The sequence below is a fragment of the Lepidochelys kempii genome, chromosome 3 (assembly GCF_965140265.1).
Source record: "Lepidochelys kempii isolate rLepKem1 chromosome 3, rLepKem1.hap2, whole genome shotgun sequence".
Classification (NCBI taxonomy): Eukaryota; Metazoa; Chordata; order Testudines; family Cheloniidae; genus Lepidochelys; species Lepidochelys kempii.
This window is the reverse complement of record NC_133258.1, coordinates 119,073,383-119,099,033: the sequence shown is the minus strand read 5'-3', so window position 1 is coordinate 119,099,033 and position 25,651 is coordinate 119,073,383. Positions and strand designations below refer to the sequence as shown.

General features: G+C 38.9%; 1 protein-coding gene across 7 annotated transcripts in view; it reads right to left on the bottom strand.

Annotated features, from left to right (window-relative positions):
- Positions 1-22,781, bottom strand: part of ZDHHC14 (zDHHC palmitoyltransferase 14) — a 169,120-nt gene extending 146,339 nt beyond the window's left edge. For 4 of the 7 annotated variants that reach the window (XM_073337756.1, XM_073337758.1, XM_073337757.1 and 1 more), the window contains exon 1: positions 20,768-22,780. In XM_073337756.1, the coding sequence (XP_073193857.1) occupies positions 20,768-21,018 (251 nt within the window). In that variant the 5' untranslated portion in view covers positions 21,019-22,780. Of the gene's footprint in view, positions 1-837; positions 1,264-20,767 lie in introns of those variants that run through there. The other 3 variants (XR_012158100.1, XM_073337761.1, XM_073337764.1) reach the window with 2 other exon arrangements.
- Between the last annotated feature and the right edge of the window lie 2,870 nt (positions 22,782-25,651).

The window sequence follows — 25,651 nt, the reverse complement described above, 5'->3', positions numbered from 1 at the left end:
GATTACAAGCTTTAAAAGATTACAAGCTCTTTAAAAGCACTGTTCATTTGTTAGAATCCAGGTCAAATTCACTAAATTTATTTTATATGTTGAAAAACAGCATTGATTATTCTCTGCCAATGCTGCAAGTTAGAAATGCCATTTATAAATAAATGAAAAGTTTCATTAGTTTCACAGTAAACAAAGAACCAGATAAAAATAAATTATTTTTTCTAGGATGTTTTTAAATCTTAAAATAGTAACAACCGACTGTATAGCAAATACAAGGCTTCAGATTTTAAATATTAGCAACATAACAATGTACGCATTTTTCTTTGAGTACAGTAAATCTTTTGATCAGTAAGTTGTACTAAAGTAATTTAGTCAAAACGCTTCCGACAACTGCCTTTTGTTTTTTAAAAAGGTTAATATGGAACATATAGAGCAGAATAAACTGCCACCTCAGAAAAATGTGGTGCTTTCAGAATCAGGGTGGACGTGCACCAAATGAAGTAAATAAAAAGCAAAAAGTTAGCAGCTCTCAGGATCCTGGCCAAAAATGTGTCTGAATACTCAAATCTTGTATGTAATGGACTTGAATTTCCATTATTTATTAATAAATTCTATTATAGATTCATAGATTCCAAGGCCAGAAGGGACAACTCTGATTATCCAGTCGGATCTCCTATATAAGGCAGGCCAGAGAACTTCTCCCAAAATAATTCCTAGAGCATAATTTTTAAAAAAACATCCAATATTGATTACAAAATTTTCAGTGATGGAAAATCCACCACAATTCTTGGTAAATTGTTCAGTTACCATCACTGTTAAATTACCATCACTGTTAAAAATTTATACCTTATTTCCAGTCTGATTTTGTCCAGCTTCAACTTCCAGCCGTTGGATCATGTTACACCTTTCCTTCTAGATTGAAGAGCTCATTGTTAAATATTTGTTCATGGAAATACCTTATAAATCTATTAAGACAGTTTCTGATGGAATTGAAATTGACTTGTTAGCATTCATGTGATGTCATGAGTAAACAACGTGGCAGTTGTTGTATTATATCTTTTTACAAAGAATAGGAATTGCAATTATAAAAGACCCTGCCACTCCCCAACCCCCAAAAAGATATTACAAAACTTAAACATAACAAAAAACCCTCACCAACAATTTTTGTTGTTGCTTGAATACAGAATAAGAAAAAAGTAAACCACTGCACGTTGCTTTTAAGAGTGGTCCCTAGCCCTACCGTGTAGAGTCAAATTATGCAATGTTGCTGGTTTTCATACACTAAAACCAAGTACTTCAAAGGTTTCCCAAGCAAGGAATAAATAAATATTGATGACTGTATTTTCAATCTAAAGTAACCAAAGACATAACTCTGTCAATATTAAGTGACATGCAGGAAGCCAGTTTTCCTACTGAACCACAATTTGCACAGTGATACTGTGTGCCTCATAATACTGGGATAAATTTAAGCCATAGATCAGATTTGAAACAACTGAGTTAGCCAGGATAAATCAAGTACCACTGGTCTTGTGCATTTTTTCTTTGAATAAAACCTAAATGTGTATGGGTCTGAACATGCTGATGTGGTTCAGAGCATGAGTCTTGATCGGATTTAAATCTTGTATTACAAAAAGCTGATACATATATCCACACATATACATAGACACACACAGAGGTTTCTGTAATACAAGATTTATACACAGGATATATCGGAGGGGTAGCCGTGTTAGTCTGTATCCACAAAAAGAATGAGGAGTCCGGTGGCAGCTTAAAGACTAACAGATTTATTTGGACAAAAGCTCTCGTGGGTAAAAAACCCACTTCTTCAGATGCTTTTCTTCAGACACTTCAGATATTTTTTTACCCACGAAAACTTATGCCCAAATAAAACTGTTAGTCTATTAGGTGCCACTGGACACCTCATTGTTTTTTTGACATAGCGTATATGTATCTCACCAGACAGACAGACTTTTTAAATTTATGAATAGTTTGTTGATTTTTGTCTGCTCTGGTTTGAAGGTATTAAGAGAAATGTATCTCTTTAGGAAAGAGATTGTATGAAGCATATTGGCGGTGACACTTAAAACTTCATTAGAAAGGCTAAGAATATGCATGATTTCACTTTTTGAAATTTGAAATAAGTTATATATTCTTTAATTACTGAAGAGAATCTCTCCTGTTCAAAGTGCCTTTAATATTTGAAAAGTATTTTCCTTTTTCTATTCTATTAAAGTCTATGAACAACTTCTCCCGACTTCATAGAAGATTAAGGCATTATATAGCTCCTTCTGTGGCAAGAGTCATGACGTTACAAATGGAGGTGAACAGCAGATAGCTCCCGGAAAACAAAAGTCAATATAATGCTCTGGGAGTAGGCATAAGGTAAACAAACGAAATGTAATCATGACTTTATTAGATAGCTTTGATTCAAGCAACCTGAATAAGAAATCCTTTCATAAAGTAACCAGAGTTTTACATTTGTTTTCTTTTTTTGTAAAACTATCAGTGTGGCAGACTGGCAAGAATAGTTGTACACTAATATTTATGAGTATGGAATGTATTTCTTTAAACTGCAGCAATAAACTGTAATGTACACCTTTTCTCCCTTATTCTTGGGGGATGGTTTTTAGAGAATGATGAGCAGTAGTGTTGTGGGATTCTAACAGAGATTATGTTGGGCAGTAAATATAATAAATTAAAGTTAAGCCATATGATTTTTGGGTAACTGACAGGTCTGTTTATTAGTGCATTTTAAAAAGTTTGTCAAGGGTACTCAAAACATTGAATGAACAATCTTATTGTAGAATATCAAAATCCAAGTAAAACATCAAATATAATCCTTGGAAAAAACAAAAACCCAGATCAAACTATGGCTGTATACTGAATACAAAACTCATTAGTACACTAAAACTATATGGCAATTACAGTTCTCTGACAAAATCCTAAAATTTTCACTACGTTTGTCATCGAGTTGCTCCAACTAGGATTTAAATTATTCTCCAAACCTGTAGTATTTAGCTCCAAAATACTCCTGAAATTGAAAAGATGTGTTAACTTCTATTTTCTGCCTTGATATCTCCACCCCAATACAGTCTACTCTTTCAAATCAATTCCATACCATACTGTCAATCTGTTATACACACTTTCTTCACCTGCCTTTAAAAAGCATACTTTTAACTCATTCCAAAAAAAAATATCTATATATATATATCAGTGTGTTAATTTGACGTTTTCCATCAGTCACTCTCACTCTAAGGATAATGACATTAGCCTGGTAATACTTGCTTAAATATTCTAAAAGCCCATAAAGGGTAGTATATCATGTCTGATTTTTAGTGCTGAATACGTTAGATCAGGCTGAACTCCCAAACACTTTTTAATGTCATTACTAAGCACCTGCAAATCAGTTTTTTAAAACATATTAAATTGTTGACTGTTTTTAAAGAGCTGAAAATCAAAAACAAAACTCCAATCTCCAGTTGTAATTCCCACATATTCGCCTCATCTCCTGTAGCTCTGTCTACTCTCCTGCTCCTGCCATTCTCCAGAAATGGTTAACATTTTACAATTGATGTGGGGGCAGAATTCAGGTTGGACAGAATGAAAATCGGGTTGGCAGTTTTTAGGATAGCTTTAAAGCAAGTGTGGTAATAGGTTTTTTCCTCATTATTTGTATTATGGTAGCTCCTAGAGGCCCCAATGAGATCAGGGCTGTAAAAACAGTAACATGAGAGTAGTCCTGCCCTCAAAAAGTTTACAATCTAAACAGACAAAACACAAAAAGAGTGGGAGAGGAAACAGACACAGAGGTGAAGTAACTTGTGGAAGGTCACAAGGCTTGGAATGGAAACCAGATTTCCTGAGTCCCAGGCTATCACTCTACCCCTTAGAAAACACTGCTTGTCATCCACATCCTTAACCATCTTTCTTGGTTTCTTCTCTTTATTTGTAGTGCTTACTCCCAGTTCTTTGCAAGGATTAAGTACTCTTTAGACCAGTAGTTCTCAACATATTTACCATTGTGTGCTGCATATGCAGCTCTCTCTGTGTTATGTGGGCCGCTTCCACACAATACTTTTTTATATATACACAAAGGCATGAACCAACACCCATGTTGCAGATCTGCAGATGTCCTGGATTGGTACCTGAGCAACGAACACTGATGATGAAGCCCGGGCTCTTGTGGAATGAGTGGTCACGATGGCCAGAGGCAGAACCTTCGCCTGCTCACAAAAAGCTTGGATGCAGACTGTTATCCAGGACAAGATTCTCTGATATGACATGGGTAGCCCTCTCATCCTTTTCTGCTTCAGCTACAAAGAGTTTCGTGAACTTGAGGAAGAGCTCAGTTCTCTCAATATAGAAGGTGAGGGCCACCTAACGTCCAATGTATGAAGCTGACATTCCTCAGTGGTCTTGTGAGGTTTTGAAAAGATGACAGGAAGAAAAATGTCCTGGTTGCTATGGAATTGTGACACCACCTCCGGTAGGAAGGCCAGACTGGGGCAGAGCTGGACCTCGTCTTTAAAGAACACCATAAGGGCTTTGATTTGAGAGACCCTTCTGGCCAAGGTGATCACCATTAGGAAGGTTACCTTCCAAGGAAGCAGCATGATGCTAACTCTATTCTCTGAGCTGGGACCAGGGTTGACTTCCGCTGGTTTATCAATAGATCCAGCACATGGAAGGTGGCCCATATTTGTGCTAAAGCTGTGCTACACCTGAGCCTGTTACTGAACTTTGATCAGCCAGTCGTCAAGGTACAGGTAGACTTGCACTCAACGCCTGAGGAAGGCTGCTACCACCATCATACATTTTGTGAAGACCCGTGGGGCTGCTGATAGGCTGAAGGGAAGACTGCTGAACCTCATGAGGAAGGCCAGACAATTGAAGCCATGAACAGCACCTCATGGTGACTACTAACACTATAGTACTGGCCGCTGAGTCAGCCATATCCAGAGTCACCTGAAGGGAGGTCCTGGCCACAGTCCGGCCCTCCTATAAGATTGCTGTAAATTCCTGCCTCAATTCCTGTAAGACTGAGTCTTTAAATTTGGATAGAGAGTTCCAGAGTACATAGTTGGAGACTGCCCGCCAAATAAACTTTCTATCTGAACAAGTCCAGTCTCTTAGCTTCTTTATTTTTGGGGGGCAGCACTCAACTGCCCCCATCTGTCCTGCTCATTTGCTGCTGACACTACCAAGGATCTGAGAGGAGAGGGGGGTGTGAGTAAAGGTAGTTGTACCCGCTTGCCAGGATTTAGTATGTCTTTGCCTCTTTGAGGTGGAGGGCAGAAAGGTAAGGCCACTCTGGAGGGAGCAGCAACAGCCAGGCTGTCCATCAAGACATTTTCCTTTACTGCATTTAAAATTACCCTTCTGAGCAGGTGCCTTCCTCACCTGCTCTAAAATAAGTTGACACACAGAGAGTGAAATAATCAAATTATTAAGAAAATAATTATACGATAAAGGCAAGCTCAAATCATCTCCCTAGGCTTGGCCATTCCCAGGGTACCTACATCAGGACTGCCCAGCTCACAGCTTAGGCCCTCCCCTCAAGTGAGCTGCCCCCAAATCCATTATATGCAGCAGGAGTAATAACCTACCTGCAAGAATCAGTCAGCAGAATCCACTTAACCCTTTTCCAGCAGGACCACCACCAAACAGGTGGTATTTTCAGTGAAACAGTAGCAGCCTGTTCACTAGGTTACAAACACTGTATTAAAGTTATGTCAGTTTTAATATTCTGACCACAGTAATGTTTCACTTAGCTTGGACAATGAAAACAGATTTGTCAGATTCACTTGCAAAATTCTCATGCTCTAAGACAATGTTGCAAGGTCTGAGTTGAGACATTTTCTATTGATCTTAACTTTGCAAAAGCTTGGTATTTAAACAACCGAAATTTGGGATCAAATTTGACCCGGCAGCGTCTGTTTAAATCATACAAAAAGGGAAAAAACTATGAATTATCTTCCACGGTATTTCAACCTCTTTCATAATTTAAAGACCTGTGAGAGGGAAGTCTTGCTTCTTACACTCATTGCTCCCCATTATTAAACTGACATTTTTTTCCAATAGATACAATAAAATGCTCCTTTAAAATTTTTTTTTAATTTAGATACCATTTTAAGAGAGCAATTACGCTAATGCCTATAAGAAGGTGTCAGACTGACAGCTTCTGAACACAAAACTGAAGTAATCTTTTTCATCCCACAGAATATTAACCATATAGGCAGCTGCACTGCAAACTTGCCAACACTGTCCAACTAACATGTCTCACTGATCTCAAAGGATTAACTCCAATAAAAAACATCTATGCCCATTAAATATTTGACCTTTGCACCACATTAGAATGAATGTGTGTTAAAGCTCATTTTAGAAGCCTAAGACTATTTCAACTTTCAAATACCTGATCAGCAGATGTTGCTTGAATTAATCTACTATGCATAAGACTTAGAAAGTAGTAAACTCATGTTCCCCATCTCATAAATAACAAGAGGATTATTTCCTCATGACACTAACAATCAAGAAAAATAAGAGGTTACGACAATTGTTAAGGAAAAGTTAAGGAAAATATGCTTTTAAGTCTATTCATGGTAAAAAAAAAATAAGGTTATTTTCATATGATGTGTAAGACATCTTTGGACTACTGCTTAGAAACTTTAACTATTAGTTAACAAAGTTTTCTGTCATGTACTAATAGAAAAGTGCATGTGTTGGGAAGGGTGTGTTTACTTTTCAATCAAGTTGGAAGCTAGCCCATAACAGTTGTACATTCAGGGATCAAAGTGCATCAGTTGCTATTTTAAGGTCAGACTTTATTTTCTGGTTTTCCCATTCACAGCCAACTTCCTGACCCTGAAAACTCAACCAGGAGTCACAGTCAAGGGAAATGGTAGAATTTATTATGCCCCACCCTAACTCAAGCTTCATATTCCTTCTCCCAAACGCACTACCACCTCCCATCCTACCCCACACACAAACTTTGATTTACTATAGGATTGGGAGAGAGACTCAGGCAGTTTCCCGGATACTTTAATACAAATTGACGTTGAAAAAAATGCATACTGCTGCTAGACCTCAAGAGGAACAAAGAGTCTGTGTGTTAAGGACAAACAATTCTTTGATTTTATTTTGAAGATGAGTGCACACTATGGTCACCAGTCCAGAACTATCTGTTGAGCCACAGAGAGAACCTTTGGAATTTGCCTCTTAAAAAGGGATCAGCCCCAAGTTATTAGACTGAAAGTGACTTCTCAGCCAAAGTGCAGGATTGTGCAATTCCTAATTCATAACTCCTTCCCTTTTCCCTACTCAGCAGGCAATTCCTTATGCTCAAATTAGTTGTAAGTGTCCAATTTACAAAATAATTTTAAAGGTTAATTCTCTAACGTACTGCATATATGGAATTCTCTAGTCTAAAGACACGTCTACAATGCAAAAAGACACCCGATGGCAGTGAGTCTCAGAGCCTGGGTCTACGGATTCGGGCTTGCACTACCGGGCTAAAAATAGTAGCATGGACATTCCTGCTCAGGCTGGAGCCCAGGCTCTAAGACCCAGTGAGAAGTGTGGGGCTTAGAGCATGGGCTCCAGTTAGGGTGACCAGATAGCAAGTGTGAAAAACCGGGACAGGGGGTGGGGGTAATAGGTGCCTATATAAGAGAAAACCCCAAATATCGGGACTGTCCCTATAAAATCTGGACATCTGGTCACCCTTGCTGCAGTCCACATAGAAACACCTACACTGCTATTTCTAGCCCCATAGCCTGAGCCCTGCAAGCCTGACCTGGGCTCCGAGACTTGCTGCCATGGGTTTTGGGTGGTTTTTTTTGCATAGTGTAGATGTACTGGCTCCTGCACTCAAACATTCAGTTTGCTGGCAACAAATACTACCTAGATTCCCCCACCCACTTTTAGCTGAAGTCACAGATCATAGAATCACAGAATATCAGGGTTGGACGGGACCTCAGGAGGTCATCTAGTCCAACCCCCTGCTCAAAGCAGGACCAATCCCCAATTAAATCATCCCAAGATGTACATGATAGTAGTAGAAAAATACCAAAAAGCAAGAGTATATGGGGTACAAGACTGCTGGTAAAAGGCTTTAAAAAAATTTTTTTAACACTTTCAAAACATTCTAGACACCACAGCCCTGCTGACCTATAAGAAGGGAAGAGAGTGGGAAAAGGCAGTAAGAGAAAGGATGAGGGGGAAGGAGAGGCTAAAAATATATTTTATATATATATATATATATATATATATTTATATATATATATATATATATATTTATAAAAGGGCTGGGTGCAGGGGAAATTGACTGACACAGCTGTAGCTGAATAACTCGGCATGTGGAACCTATCCTAGAATAAAGACTTCATTCTAGAATAATCATTTCCAGTCAGATAAATGCAGCTCTGCAGGGTTTAAAAGTAAGTTGGGTTCATTCTTCAGCTGCAAGTGGCCAAATAAACACACTCCTGTCATTATGTGTAACCAGTGTGACACTAGAACTGGAATACATTTTTTAAGAAATGTCAGTTGAGTGTAGACAATAGCTTTCATTGACTTTGGGTGGGGAGGAGGAGGAGAATGTTAGAATTCACTGAGACCAACTGGGAATGGATACACACTTTACACAGTCTATTCCAATCTTTTACATAATATGCTTTCATACAATGGATATTTTATGTCCTGGTCTTGACAAGTAACGATAAAAAGTTTACTTGACTGGTTCTACACCCAAAGTTTGCTTAGCCTTGGGGAAAGTTCAAATCAATAGTAAACACAGCCATAAGTTATTCTCCATCACTGTAGTGCAAATTCACAATCCTTCTGTTATCTTCAGAAACCAAAACAAAGCAAATACCCTACCTCTGGTTTATTACAGAGCTGCAGTGGTGATGCTAAACTTATGGAGAAGTCACTGTCATTCTAATTCCCTCTTTTCTTCAAGTGCTTTTAAATCTATGAAATAATTTCACATTAGGAAATTTTTATTCTAATTTCTAATGCCATATTAGAACACTTCTTTTCTAGTTTAGCTCCATCTACTGTAGGGCTTTTGCAGGCATAGTTATGCCGTTAAAAAAATTCAGACCCCTTAATCACCATGACTATGCCAGTAACAATTCTTAAATGGAGACCTGCCTTCAATAATCTTTTCTTCCCCGAATGTACTGCCATGTCAGCAATTGAATGTTAGAAATCAATCACCAACACACATATTTAAGGATTTAGCAATTCTTCTTAGCAATTCGCATTTCATAAGTTATCTATCTTCATTTTTTAAAAAACATTTACCTGAACTGCATCTGTTGCTTAAATAAAATGTAAGCAATGGAATCATTTTGTTTGCTTGAAAAAAGCAGACTGTACTATTGATCAAGAGGACTAATGATGTTTAATGTGTATTCAAAACTCCTAAACAGCAATGAACAATTTTTCAACTGACTAACTTGCTAAAATGGTAGTGTAGCTCCAAGTAGATGTGTTCCTCACTCTTGAATGGCTAAAAGAATTAGCTCATCTACTATGTTTTAAATTCATTACAAAAAATACACTTATGCAATATTTTGCTTAAGAATTTAAACCACACAATTCACAAGTTGCAGCTGTTGTGAAAAATCAACTTTTCTACAGCCAAACTTTTCTGAGTTTAAATTCCCAGTGTTGCATTAGAGTTGTACTTTGTATCAAGCTTTTTTTTTTTTAATTAAAAAAGAATGACTGCATACAGCAAATATACTAACAGCACTTACTGCAATGTGAGATTTAAATTGGGGAGAAAGTAAAACAAAAAAGCAGCTGTGATCTCATTAGTTAAGCTCATTATGCAAGATCTCATTAGCTACCGTGACACAATAATGTGCATCAACATTACAGTCACTAATCAAAAAGAAAAGGAGCGGGGACATGGAAGCTAAATCACTGTTATATTACAGCAAACCAATCTCATAATTAAAACTTCAGAAAATAATTCAGTAAGTATTGTAATTCCACAGTTTTCCAAAGCTATGGGGCTGATTTTAAGAAATGCTTAGTACTATGGTGACCAGACAACAAGTGTGAAAAATCAGGACAGGGGCTGCGGGGTAATAGGTGCCTATATAAGACAAAGCCCTGAACACGAGGACTGTCCTATAAAATCGGAACATCTGGTCATCCTACTTAGTACCCACAGACCACCAATGGGAGTTTCACGTGGTTCAAAAAATTTTAGAATTAGGCCAAAGGCTAAATTAGAGAGGCAGTAACCTATACCCAAGTTAAAAAAATTGCAACCAGCTTAAGGTACAAAGCCTGGTTTTAGCTTCCTCCCACAACTTTGCCTTGTAAAAGGGTTTGGTCTAAAAAGCTGTGCATTTACTTTGAAGACAGAGCGTTGGTGCAAAATGAAGAAAAAAAGTGTGCCAAACATTTGAGTTTCACATCATTAAAAGATATCTAGTGCAAAAATTCAAAACAAGGTAAGCTTGGGTGGGGGCGGGGGGAGGGTTGCAATTATGCAGAATTGTTAGTAACTTTTGTTAAGGTTAATTATGAGCCTCATCCTGGCTCCCATGAGCGTTAATAGGACTTTTGCTACCAACTTCGGTGACAGAACATTGTGCACAAGCATCTTTTTATTTTCTGGATGCAACTCAGAAAGATTATAAATATTTCTATAGCTGCCAACTAATAGTGTTTCTTTAAAGTAAGAGTTTTATCAGATCAAAAATCAAACACTTCCATACCTGTTACACTAAAACGACCTTAGGTTATTACCCTTTAAAAAAAATCTAACATTTTTCCATCACTGCTTTGCATGTCACTCGGCTTGGACAATTGCAATAGATTTTCAGTTTAATTTTTGTTAATAGTCAACTTCAGCTTTATACAATAGTTGAAGTTTCAATGTTTGGATTGCAAGTATTCAAATCTAAACAATAACTTTTCATGGGAAGTTTCCAAACATTAGTATTATGTTTTGCAAGTTTTTATTTTGTTTTATAAATACATGACCCAAATGAGAGGCCTAAACCACTATATATATATATATATATAAAATTTATTTTTAGGGCAGACGAGTAGTTACATTCAATTACCTGATGTGCCCAATTAAAAGCTCAACTTCTTTCTGCTGTTTCTAGTAGAGCTAGAAATTCACTTTTTTAAAACTACGTCAACACAACTCAGGAATAAGGTTATGTGGAGTACAAAGCATCATTTTTGTCTAGGTCCTATGTAAACTAATTTCCTTCTCCTTTCATAGTGAAGTAGATTTAAAACAAAAAAAAACCCCAAGCACGCTTAATGATAAAGAAACTATTTATATGAAGAATGAAAACCTCAAATCTGATGAATTAAGAACGCCATTTCACTAGGCAGAAACGTCAAAGAATTACAGAGACAATAATCTTAAAGTTTTGGATTTGAAGGTGCACAAAACCACTACCGAAAGACTATCCAGAGTTAGACATAAAATTTTTGCAAGGGATATTAAACCTCAAGCTTCAGGGCTCAAGACAATCTCTACATTACCACAGATCAGGATGGGACCTGATGTGGGAGACAGATTATCCCACATATGCCTACTTGTAGGGTTCTTACTCTTTCCTCCGAAGCTTCTGTTTCTGACAGCAGCCAGCATTGGGATACTGGACTAGATGGACTCAGGTCTGACCCAATATGGCAATTCTCATGTTTTCCAGTAATAGAATTATTAGAAAAGTGAGTTACTATACTATAGTAGACATTTTGAATGCTACATATAGTTTTGGAGAACCAGTGGTTTCACATGGAGATTTTATTGTCTGGGACTTAATTTTTAATAAAGTTAATCTTATGCAAAAAAACAAAAAACAAAAAACCAAACAACAACAAAAACTTGGTAATTTATTTAGGCAATAAGAAGTTTCATTTATTCCCTGAAATCATAAGAATGATCCAAAAAAATGCAGTTGTACATTTCTCTCTCTAGCATTGGTGTGGAAGTGCCAAAGGTTACTTATGCAGCAGAGAAAACTGAGTTCTGGTGGTCTCCAGTTAACTATTTCAGACAAACATTTGGTTGGAATAATTCAGTCTCTTCACCAGTAAGGAGACATTTTTCATGACAAAAGCCATCTAGATTCCCATTAAAATGGACAGATATAGAACGAAGACCAGAAAAAGAGAGGGATGGCTCTAGGCAAAAGAGACTTCCAAGTACATTTTCACATTTTACTCTGAAGATTTTTGTACACAAGTTGCCCAAGGCCACACTGATATCTCTCTCAAGGTTCTTAAATAGGTGCCCATCACCATAGTATCTGATGATGTCATCATGCATCAACTCCCAGAAATACAGAGCTAGGATTTTTTCCCCTAAAGAATATTTTAAAAAAATCCTTATAACCATTATATTAAAGTTGGAGAGGAGGAGGCTGAACAGAACAGAAATGCAGTTATAGGAGGGAAAACAGAAACAGAGGCTAAAGCTAGGAGGATGATTTAAATATGCACCCCTCCAACTAACAACCTATTTACTCTTTTACACTAATTTGAGGACTACCATATAAATGGAGCCCATTTTAACAAATGTTACAATGAGAACTGTTCAATATTCCCAATTTTATAGAAATTGAGTTAAAAGCAAACCTGGGTCTCATCTTCTTCCTCCTGTTTTCCCCAGAACCATCAGAACAAAAAAAGTTCCCATTTAGCCCATGATAATCTCTAGGGTGCATGCTTGCAGAAATGAAGGGAACAAATGTATTCATTTACCTACTCTCTCATAATCAAGGAAAGTCCCCCAAAAAGAAAACTTACACTAAGTATACTTAGTGCCTCAAAAATATACAGAACTCATTGATAGTTACCATTTTTCAACTTGGGTAATTTGAAGTGGGGATGGTGAAGAAGATGAAGACATTGTTAGGTATGTCAGTAGATGGGCATCATCCACAAGGAAAATATCTAATACTTGTTGCAATCTGACATAGTCTAAGTACAGAAAGTGTAGTTCAGAAAGTTTTTTTTTGTTTTGCTTTTTAAATAAAGCCCAGGAATAAGTTCTCTCTGACATGGATGCTTTAAGGATAATTTAGAGAAGTGAATTCCACCACAGGCAGGGATATTACTTTTACTCTACCTTCAATTTGATGGAAGAATTTTAACAAGGAGTTCTGAGCTCCCCTCCAGTACATCATAGCATTTGATTATGTTGCTATGCATTACTAATGCAGTGTTGGAATTTCTAGTTATACAGGGGGTATTTCCATGACATTAATTTAACTATTAATTCCTTTATTAAAACCATTTGGCCTTTGGAATTTATACAATTGCTCTAAAAATGCCTAAGTAATTAGCAATGTACTACATCCAACAGTAACAAAACATTTATAACCATATGATCAAGATACTTACAAACACGCTAAACCCAGGGGTGCTTAGAACCATATTGGTCAGGCAGGTATTAGCAACGAATGTTTGAAGAGTTTACTTTTTTATATCCTTTAACAAACAAGTGATGTCACTGCCAATTACCAACTTCAGCTAAAAACCAAATTTGAGACAATTCACCCTTATTTCCTGTCTTAATCCAGATAAGATTTACAATTTACTTCCTTCCCAAGGCCTTTCCTCCCCGTCTCCTCACCCCGCCTTGCTTACCAGCAGAACAGTGGGAAGGATTGCACTTGTTTCTTTTAAGCCAGTTTGTCTTTTTACTATAGCACTTCATTTTATTAGTTATTTTTGAACTATCCTTCCCCACACTACAAATAATAATATTAATTATTATTCTCACTACCTTCTTTTATTTGCTGACTGGGGCCTTTTCCTTACTAGCCACAAGCCATAAAGCAAATATATTGTTATCCTAAGCTAATTCTTTTACGTTCATAATTACCCCTACAAGCAGCTACTACATTTCACATGTGTCAGTGAAGTAATTCCTTCAATTTGTGTATCCTAATGCTTACTCTAAAATACCTCTTGGTACCTTCAGGATGAGCAATGCTACATGCAGTATGTTACCACCAGTCTTAACAGTTAAACTCACCACAGGTAACGTTTGCTACTAAATAAGATGTGATTTAGTGATCTCCACACAGTCATTAATACTAAGATTGATGTAATTGATAATATTACTGCTGCACCATTGCTCCTCTGGGATTCTTCGTATTTCAGTCAGTGGGAGTTCCAGTTAACAGTTCAGAACTATGAAATGTATCCCTGAAAGAATTATAATATTATATTAGCCTCATCAGGTTGTTGGAATATTCCATACAGGGATAAATATATATATTTTAAACACTTATTTGACATCTTTTCTAACACTTCATTTTTGACCACATTGTCACTTTAATATCTTTAGATCATGTACTAGAAGAAGACAAGAAGCAGTTATTTAAATTCCAGGAAAGGAGAGAATGCATGTTGCTGACACAATAGGTCAGTCAAAGTAGCCTGTACAGTATGATACCCTTCCAACAAAGTAATCATTTAGGTTTATTCTACGCTTTGATGTGTTTTCCATCTTCAATTAAATAAATGTATGTATAATAGAGGTAGTTTTATCATCAATTTGTGCTTTGAAGCTTACGTTATTGCTATTTAGATCAATTAAACTTTCATTTTTATGCATTTTTCAGTGCACCTCTCCGATATAAATTCCAGATTTTTTAAAATCACAATACTAGAAGTGTGCTAAAACACCAATAAAAAGAGAAAGGCACAGATTTGTAAAGGTAGTTAGGCATTGCTTTGCTCAGTGACACAAGGCCTACGTGACTTAAGCTCCTAAATCTCATTTTCAAAAGCAATTTAGGAGCCTAAGAGACAAGATGGGTTAGGTAATACCTTTTATTTGACCAACTGAAGTTGGTGAGACACACAAAATTTCAAGCTACACAGAGCTTTTAAGAAGACATGAAGAGCTTAAGTTATTTCTGAAAATGAAACTTAGGCCCTGCAACACCAAAAAAATCTGAACTAAACGTCTGCACCAACCAACTTAGTCTAGTTTAATATTTTGTCCTATATTACAGCTAGTATGCTAATTTATCTAATCAAATAGGCACGAAAATACTACATTTTTGTGCATGGATTGCCTGGAAATGAAAAATGTAAGCAAGTTACGCATTTTAAAAAAAAATAAAGAGAAGGCTAAAGTTATCTGATAATACAACATCAATTCACTGATTGCTACACTATCTCCCTGATTAGCATAAAACATCATTTTTAAAGCAATGGTTGATTACACAGTGAAATCACGTAGCTTGCTAATACGAGTGTTGATTCGTCAAGGTTTTGCTGCAGTGAGTGGCAAAGTCATATCATTTCAGTATAGTGTGTTTACTACTACTTTCACTGTACAATCTCTAAATTCTATACAAAAAGGTATAAATCAGGAAAAGTTCTCTAGTAACAGTGGTACTCAAAGTAAGAAGGCACAGAACAGGTCACCAACTGTTACTATACCAATTAGAAGGTAAAGGGCTTGTCAACACATACAAGTTGCATCCACTTAAGTGAAAATTTGTGTTTTATATCAAACTAGTTAAACCAGTACAACCCATGTGGACACACTAAATCAATTTATAACTGTTTTCCAAATTGAAGTGTACCCACAATGACATAGGAACTGGTTTAATTAGATTGATACAAACACTATATTTTAGTTCAAAAAATGTAATTTGAGCACGTTTAGACAAGGCTTAACATGCACATAAGTTTAAAACAAAGACGCTATTTTCTAATGTGATGGAGGTTGAATTGCATATCTTACTCTCCTGTGATTGAACAAGTGCATGTACAAAGTAGATAGGTTTATTCTTCCCTGGATGTGTACATGTAATTAATTCAAGCCAAAAGGTGTTAAACTGCACTAATAAGTTGCAATGATACACCAATTTAGTTAGAGATGTGCAACCCCTTTTACTGCATCGGCAAGGCAGCATAGGAAAATTTGCACTAATATTGCTCAGGTTATATCTATTCTGAGATTACGATACTTCATTTTCCATGATTGTCAAGCCAATACCTTTTCATGAGCACTGATTAATTTTAGAAATACATATAGATGTAGTAGAGCAAAGGAAAAAATAAAGCGTGCGAAGTCCATTTATCAGACAGAATGAATGAGCATAGGAAAGGCTGCAGGATCAGGAACCAATCGCTTGAATCAATACCTGTGTAAGGTTTTACAGAGAAATAAAAAGAACAAGCGATTCTGGGTGCCACCTTGCCACTTGAAGATATTGAGCACCATCTTCTGAAAACCAGACACCTTTAAAGTGTCAAGCTGGGCATCCAAAATCACTTTTGAAAGTCTGGGCCAACATTCTTTGGGCCCCAAAGAATTTACAAACTAGGGCCCCAATCTTGAAAACTGCTGCATGCAAGCAAATCCTTCAACCTGCATGAATCTCCTGAAAACAATAGGAATTTGCATGGACACAAACATCCATTTGCACAGAACCACTTCCAGGATTGGGACCCAAGGTTGCGTGCAGTATCATGTTATATCCAAACAGAAGCGCAGGGAAAAGGCAGCTTACAAGAAGATGACCACATGTCTACCTCAGTTTGTTATGTGTGCTCCTTGAGGTTTTTTAGTTTGTGGTTTTCTAAGTATTTTAGTTGCTTAAAAACTAAATCTGTTTATAATTTTTGTATATGCATATTTGGGCCTATTGAAGAGAGGAAAGTGAAATGAGAGAAAGAAGAGATGTCATAGGAGCAAATCGGAGATGGAAGCGAATAGGAGATGAAAACAGGATGCAAGGGCAAATGAGGGAGGGAAAAGCATGACAAGGGAAGCAGGTCAGAAAGATAGTTGGACAGCAATGATAGCAAACCATAACAGTCCAAATGAAAAAAATTGATTGTTTGAGAGAATGACAGAAAAATCTATTGCTCTTTTGGAAAGGGAGCAAAAGCGAATCAATGAGGAAGAAAGCCTGTTCCAGATAATGGGGGTAGTATGTACAAAATGAGGAGGAGAGAAAAAGAAATCGGGTACTATAGCACATGAAAAGGAATGTAGGAAGTCAAGGGAATGAGGGACAAACATCCACGTTAAGGTCATATAGGTTCCCAGGAATAAGCTACCAAAAACAACAAAAAACCTCTTCCCCCGTTTCCCTTCAACTTGGGTACAGAAGTTGAACAATTTAAACAATTAGCCCCAATCTTTCAGGTCAAGAGCAAAGTTATCTTCCTTCTTCTGTAGCAAAAAGAAAAAGCAATTTGAAGACTGGCAAGTAATGGTTCCCTTCCTATACTTTGTTCAGATGTATGTACCCAAGTCTGTATACAATTCCTATTAACACTAATAGAATTCATGCACACAGAAGGGATAATATAAATCCTGTTCCTAAACTGCTATATTTCTATCGACATAATCTGTTTGTATACACAATCTAAAATTATTGGTGTCTTTGGGAAACTGATTTGGTTAAAGTTACTGTTAGTTTGTGCTCTTAATTAATGCTGTTCTCAAGTAACATAAACAAGTATTTCTTAAAAGGAAAGGATAATCACTTGCAGCAAGTTCAAGCGAGAAAAACTTACCCTCAATTTAGAAACTATTCCAAAACACTTTTCAATAGGGAATCACTTTCTAAAATATCTTCCTCTTTGTATAGCCCAAATAAACCCACAAATATACCGAGCAATTAGCTACACAAGCCAATATTAAATGATGCTTTAGATGGTGACTTGACAATTCCACTGCATGCATTTTTCTGCATAAAAACAAAATCTGCCACACAACAGTGACATTATTAGGGAGAACATTTTTGCTGCTCTCCTCTTGAAGCAAGTAGTTTTTTAAATTCATTGAACTAAATTTTGTTGACAATTTGTTAAGCATTCAGTTTAAAGGGGAAGAGTGCAAGAATTACTCAGAAACAGTATGTGCACACACAGATATGCTATGCAGCCACAAAAGTCACAAAGCTATTTCCTAGTTTCAAAATGTCCAGTAGCATTAGCACTTAAATAACAACTAGATGAAGTTTAGATAATTTTAAATTTAATCTTCAGTGCAGTTTACATACAGTAACACTAACATAGCACTCACGCTCAGAGATACAATTTAAATAACTTTACTGGACTTCTAATATAAATTCAGGATAGTGATGAAAAGCTAACAGCTGTTCCTAACTTAACTGTTTTCAATTGTGCAACCAAGCAGAATATTTCAACACAAAATGTTTCCTTGGAAGGTCGAATTTAAGTGAAAGTTACAACTTCCTGTCAAGCCATTATCTGTAATTTACTTTAAAATATTTCAATTTAAAATGTAACAACTTGTACCCTGAACTTCCAAGCTTCTTTCTGTGGTACCAGTATGTTCATGCAAGTCCTACTGAAGTCGATGGGTATGTCTACACTTCACACTAAGCCCGAGCTCTGACTCGGGTTTGAGCCCATATCCCCCCTTCCATCCACACACAAATCAGCCTGACTCAGGTCAGCAAGTACTCAGGACCCAGGTCCTAGGACCCTGGTAGGAGGATGGGTCAAACTCTGTCATTTTGCACTGTGGACACAGCTCAAGCCATTGACCTGAGTCCAAAAGGTCTGAGTATGGACATATCAGTATGGCTGTGAGACCCAGGACCAGCAACGGCGAGCCCAGGTTTACAATATAGTGTGGACACCCAAGCACAGGCTTAGAAAAAACAAGTCCACAAGCCAAGTCCTACTGACCCAGGTTCACAAGGCAGCATAGACATACTCAGTGAGGCTCCACAAAGACTCAAGAATCTGCCCATATGGGCCTAACTGGGTACATCTATACTGCCAAAAAAAAAAAAAAAAAACCCCACACACAACACTCCACACACCACAACAGCAAGTCTCAGAGCTCGGGTCAACTACCACACTCACATTAGGGGGCTAAAAACATCAGCATAGACATTCTCACTCAAGCCAGAGCCTGGGCTCTGGGGCTCTCCACCCTCACCGGATATCAAAGCCTGGGCTCCAGCCCAACCGGGAATGTCTATTCTTAGCCTTGTGGTGCAAGCCCTGTGAGCCTGCCGCAGTTGACCCAGGCTCCAAGACTCACTGCCAGGGCTTTTTTCCCTTGCAGTCCAGATGTATCCACTGACACCTTCAACAAAGTCAGTTACTAATCAAACGTACTGAAAGGAAACATTCATAATATCTGCTTAAAACTAGAAGAGGAAACATATGTAATAAATATAATTGGTGGACAGATTACCATCATTGACCATGTTAGCTCAAATAGTCACTGAGGTTCAACAAGTTTCACAGAGTCTACAGTAAGATTTACAGTAAGCAGTTCCCTCTGGAAAGTAATATCTTCAATGTATTCCAGGTGACATATTTAAAAACAAACAAAAGCTTTTAGAGTTCAGTACATATAAGTTCAGCAGGTAATCAGAACGTATCTTCCTAAATACTACCAATAAATTAGGATTTCTGCATTTAGCTGGTCCAATCCAGAGACTATTAATACCACTACTTAGCTTCCTGAAGATGGTAAGCATCAATATGCACTGTATGACTGGACTACTTTACAAGCTTCAGAATATGATTTTTAGAAATAACAGCTAAGTTTACATAAAAAGAAATGGTTCTTATGGAGCTAGAAGGCCAGAAACTTGTGCCTGTTTCTGGAAGAGATTTGTTACCACAGACCAAAAATTCATGTACACACAGTTTTTGCACCAGTACTGGTTTGAAACCAATACAACTAAGCAGCACAACCCCCAGGTGTGTAGTTAAATCAGTATAACTTATAATGATGTAGCATTTTCCCAGACATGTAGAAAAATAAGTTATACTGATATAACTGTGTTCACTTTAAAGGGGTTATACTGACTTAATTATTCCAGTAAAAAGAGAATCACATCCCTAATTGAAATAGGGAAATTGGTATAAAAACTGTGTGTAGACCAGGCCCAAGTGTGCAATTCTCCACTGTCCTGCATCTTGTACAGTCCATTTCACCATTGCAAACAGTGGAAAATTTAGTACCTTCTGATCTGATAATATTTTACACTTTGCCCTGCATATAGCTAGGCATTATCATTGCAATGGAGAATTAGTCTCTAAAAACTGATGTTAAAGCAGTTTACAAAAATCTTAGTAAAACAAGATATCATAAACCAGAGATGGAGCTCCCTCAGACACTGATACAGAACAAGAAGAAAATGTACCCAGCTAGATGGTGATAGAATACTGAACAACATCTGAAATTGTCACTGAAACATTGGTGGCTCTACAGGCACAAACATCATTTGGACCTTTTAAACACAGAGGACAGATAGTCTAACAGTTATTACAGCTAACTTCATAAGAGTTTAAAAAAAAGTAATCCTAAATAGTCCAGTGAAAAGGAAGGTTACCTTTCAGTGCTCAACTATGAGAAAGTGGATGGCATTTTTGCATCTGTCAATTCTCATTCTTGAGAAACTGATAGACAAGCACCTACATCAGCGCCTCCACATCCTAACTCCTGCTATTATGCATTCTTATTACTATATACAGAAACACCAGAATAATTACATTTTGAAAGCAACTACAGTACAACATTGATTATCTAACCCCAAGAACCAAGAACCTTCTTTAACTAAAACAGGGTTGTGTCACTTGATGTCTAGCACATTGAATTTCCTCTCAATTATACAAACCTGTATCATCTCAATTCATTCAAATGTCCTCAATGACACCCGAATGAATTCAACTGCACTGTATCTAGTTTTCTTCCAGGAAATTTAATACATGCAGTAAGACAGTAGGAGGGAACGAAAGCTTTATTGTCACTTACTCAAATGCAAAGAAGAGTCCACTGGTGACCAAGATGAGAACCAGAGTCAGGTAGAAGACTCCAGTCTGCCGGGCCATCATGATCCTTCCGTTGCAAAAGAATTTGTTTCTTCCAGGGAAAACCTCCCATTTTCTCTTGGGAGCTGCTTTCTTTTTCTTATGGGGAGACTCCATGGGAGATGAAGAGCTGTGTGTGCTGATCTGACTGTACTCACAGTCTTTCATGGGCCCACTACCACCTCCAGGAGTCATCAAGGGAGTGTAATGAGGGAAACACCCCCAAAACAAAGATATTCTTCTGACCAAGATAATCCTCCCCACTAGCCCCAATTTTTTTTTTTTTAAAAAGGCAAGTTTGTTACCAGAACAGTGGTAAATGTATCACGCAAGCCCGATTAACTCTTGAGAAACCAAAGCTGTCATATTAGAAATGCCTGGGAGGTATTCCTTCCCACCCCACCAAAATTACGAACTCATTTAAAATAGTCTTTTATGGTTATAAGAGCAATTTGTCACAAAACAGGAACCAGAAAAAAATTACAAAACAGATTGGTTGACCACAAAACTTAAAAAGTGTTCATCTTTAATGGAGTGGTTGTTCTTTTCTCAAAAGAGCACACCCTCAGATTTATCTGGGGATCAACATTTTAGGTAAAAAGAGGTTCAGCAGTTGAGTCTCTCCCATTCAGAGATATTTGTTATAATACTCCTCCAGACAGCAGGTTTTACCACGAAAAGAAAAATGTATATTCCAAAGAGAAAATCATCCCCACCCCCTCAAAGAGACACCACACAAGGCAAGCACAAACAAACCCAGCTGCAACTCCAGCTTTGGAGAAACACACTGTAGAGGGATTTCTTCCTCCTAATCCAATGCAAAGTGGCTGCTTTGCTGCTGTTTCTTCTTGTTCGTCTGGGGAGGTGAATTTTGATCGTTGCTCTGAGGAAGTGAACGTTTATTTTCTATTTTCTCCCTCCATAAAACTAAAAAATGTTCGAGCAGGGAGGAAGCAGAGTCAAGTCAGTGCCTATCCTTGGCAGAAATGGACACCCTTGGAGCCAGTCCTCATCCTTTTCATACACATATAAAAAGAGAAGTTCCTCCTCCTCCTCCTCCTCCTCCTCCTCACCCCTGTCTTTTGGGCAGTGGGCGGTGTCAGCGTCTGGAGGTGTGTGGGTGGCTGTTTTCAAACCCAAGTTCTTCTAGACAACAGGTCCCCACCGCTTGCTCACGCCGCTGCTCCGGATCAATCCCGCATGGCAGCCGGTTTTCTGCCACCCCCCGAAAAGAGGACTCACTGCGTGTAGCATGTGTCTCTCCGCCCAGGACTCTGCCTCCCCATCGTCTTCTCCACACAGAGCGTCACCTCCCTGCCACCTTCTCCCACCGCCTCCGAGGCGGACACGGCTCAGTCAGACGCTGTGGGGACACGGGCTCCTTCCCGCAGGGCAGAGGGGCTGGCGGGTCCCACCCCGCATCCTGACACCTCCGCGCCCAGAGGCGGGCTCGGGCTCACACCGCCCAGCGAACGACGCCCCGCCGCTGCCGCGGCTCGTTGCCAAGCCCAGGTGCGAGGAGCCCTGCGGCACAGCGCAGCGACCGCTCCCCTTCCCTTCCTCCGGCTCTGCCCTTAGCCGGGCTTGGCCCCAGCAGCCAGACCAAGCAGCAGCAGCAGCCACCTCTTCATCTTCGGCGGCGGCGGGGGTCACAACGGCTGCCGGTGCCCAGGGGGCACCAAACCCCTCCCCAGGCGCTCGCCCGGCCCCCGCTGCTGCCCTCGAGCCGGGGCTGGGCTCGGCCAGGTACTCGCTCCTCGCCCGGCAGCTGCTGCAGGTCCCGCCCCCGTTCTCCCGCCGGCTCCGTCTGCGGCCCCCGGAGCACTCCCTCGCACCGACGCCCGGCAGCCCGCAGCGTCTCCAGCCAGCCCCAGGCAGCAGCTGCCGGCTGCCAGCCGCAGGGGCCAATCCGCTGCCGAGAGCCGAGAGAGGAAGGGACCCGCCGCCAATGCCTGGTCTGAGCTGAAGGGAAGGGCCCCGGACCGCTGGGAACTGTAGTCCCGCTCCCGCCCCCACCCCTCCGCGCAGCACGACACAGGGAGGGAAGCGGGGGCGGAGAAGGCAGGACTACAACTCCCAGCATGCCGTGCTGCTCGCCTCTGGCGAGTCTGAGTGAGCCGCTGTGTGGGCTGAGGTGGGGGGAACACAATGACCTCTCCTGATTTGTAACTTGTAAAACAATAAAAGTCTTCTAACCTGAGCCTTGATGGGATCTTCCCACCCAGCCACGCCTTGTGTCCCGTCTCTAATCACCAGTCACATTCTGTTTCCAGTCTGAACTCTGCCCCTCTTCCTGGTTCCCTCCGCCTCCTCCATTTACTTGGCCTGTTGCTATTGCTATTATTTAATCTTTGTATTAGGATAACGCACAGAGAACCCAACTACAGTTGAAGACCCATTGTGCTAGGCACTATACACGCAAGTAAAAACAGCTATTAACTCTATCCTCTTTCCTTGCACTTTCTCACCTTAGGCATTAGTTACTCCCTATCCTTGGAAGAAACACTGACCAGTGCCCAAAACCCTCAAGCTATGGCTAAAGAAGGAGACAGAAGATGCTGTTCCCTATGTTCTTCCTCTCCACAAATGTTGTTTCCCAGCTGTCACTAAGCACTGTGGCTTGCTGGCATTCCTTGTTAGGCTGGCAGTAAGAGTTTACTCAGCTAATTTGACCATTATAAAGGACCACATAATCCCTTTACATTGGCCTGTCTTCACTAGGCACTGAAACCGCCCACTGCCCAAAAGCAAGTTGGACCCTAAATGAATAGGGCTTCCAAAAAACCTGATCATCTCACCATCTTCATGCATTAACCAGCATGACTGTGGTGTGCAAGACATTTCTTTTGCAAACTTGATGACATCCCTCATCAGCACATAGTAATCGCAGCAGTAACATCATCATCCCCCGCATCTGCCTCAGTTGTCAATGCTCTGCATGTTACTTTGCAATTCCAGACATAGCTGCATTATTATTGTTCTAAACCTCCATCAAGAACTGCCAGTACTTCTCTTACTTTCTCCCTTATCTCAGCATAAGCATATGCAAGCATACACATGGAGGCAACATTTCTTGTGTTGTACTGACAGGCATTTTTATTCTTCATCAGGCCTTTATTAGCGCACTGCTGGAGAGTTGTCTTGACTGCTTTGATAACGTTAATGATCGTATTGTGTGTAACTGCATGTAATCTCTTTGGAAAGTTGTATAATATCACAGGCACAATGGAAAGAACAGCTAATGTATGTACAGATTTCATTGTTAGCTATATCTCTGCATGCAGGGCTCGGAAATAGCTAGTACGTGCCCATACACCATACTGGTGCCTCTCTCAAGCTGCTGTCTTATTCTACAGAATCTCAGCTTTCTTTTTTTTTTTCTTAAATGACCTCTTAAACTGTTATGGTTGTGAAGAAAATATCAAACACATAAAACAAGTGTAACTACCTAAGAGCCACCCAAGTATGCAGAGAGTCTGTAACAATAGCCCATTTATCTCAGTGAGGTGTTAATTCAGATGCCCAGCTAAGATCATTTAAGATGTCAACATTGTGCAGATCTGTGATCATCCCTCTCCTTTCTTACGTGAGGAATAAAATAATAATCTACTACAAGTGATGTATCACTTTGGATTCACAAGTGTGTGGTATTTCAAGATACTACTACTTATGTTTTTAACTCAGTTGAAAAGGAACTTATCCCAAGTTGCCTTGCAGAGCCTATGGGCCTATTCAAGCCCTGCTAAGGAGAGGAACCAAGTTCGAGGAGCCAAGTTCAAGAGCTCAGAGAACACACACACACTCAGTGGAGTTAGAGAACACACACAATCATATTTAAACAACAGCAAAATACACTGTGTGCAATGTCTCATTTTGATCATTTCAGTTGATGGAGCTTATTTTGTGGGTGGAGCTTGAAAGAGTGCTACCAACTTTCTTTTTCCAATCTAATCTATGTGCATGCCACTCTTCACACTGTAATATCCTTTTGCAAACACTGTAGGACCTGTCTAAATTCTACTCAAAAAGTTTACCTTCAATCTAGCATTTGAGAATTCTCCTCAAAAAGTGATTTGTACAGTTCATATTCCAGATAACTTAACATTTTTGGAAGCATTTGTCTTTTTTTTTTGACACTGTTAATTAAAATTGGTGCAAAGCATTGTATTGATTAAACCTCAAATATTAATAATTAAATTAACCAGAGCAGATAGGAAGGACCTATTCTTTTTTTATAGAACATTGCATGTTCATGTGTTACAATACTTTTTTAAAATTTCTATCTCACTTTTCACACAGGTTGATGCCATGTGACAGGTAAGCCGGTAGCACAGACACATTACTTAGTTTACAAAAATTGTACTATTGGAAAAATACTAGTGTCACTGGCGATGACTATATATTACCCCATCCGGAGTGCAGAGGTATCACAAAGGCAGATCTTTGAAACAAAGGGGAAACTAATTTCCCTAGGTGACAAGTCTCCTCACCTATAAATATTTACCTATTATCACATCTCAACACTTTCAAATTACCTGAGTATATGTTTCATATATACCAACCAGACTATATAGGTGGGTAAACACTAGTTGACAAGTTGTGCCCCATGGACCCAAGGTGTTACTTGTATACCTCACACAGTGTGTTGCAGGACAACTATTTTTTCATTCCAATCGACACACCAGAAGTTATGGGTTAAGCACAGAATTTAAAGGCTTATTGGAATTGGAAGAGAGGAGGAAGAGGGGCTAGGACCATTGCCTATATTCTCACATTACTCAGGCACATTGTCCAATTTCTTTTAACTGAATATTGAAAAACCCATCAG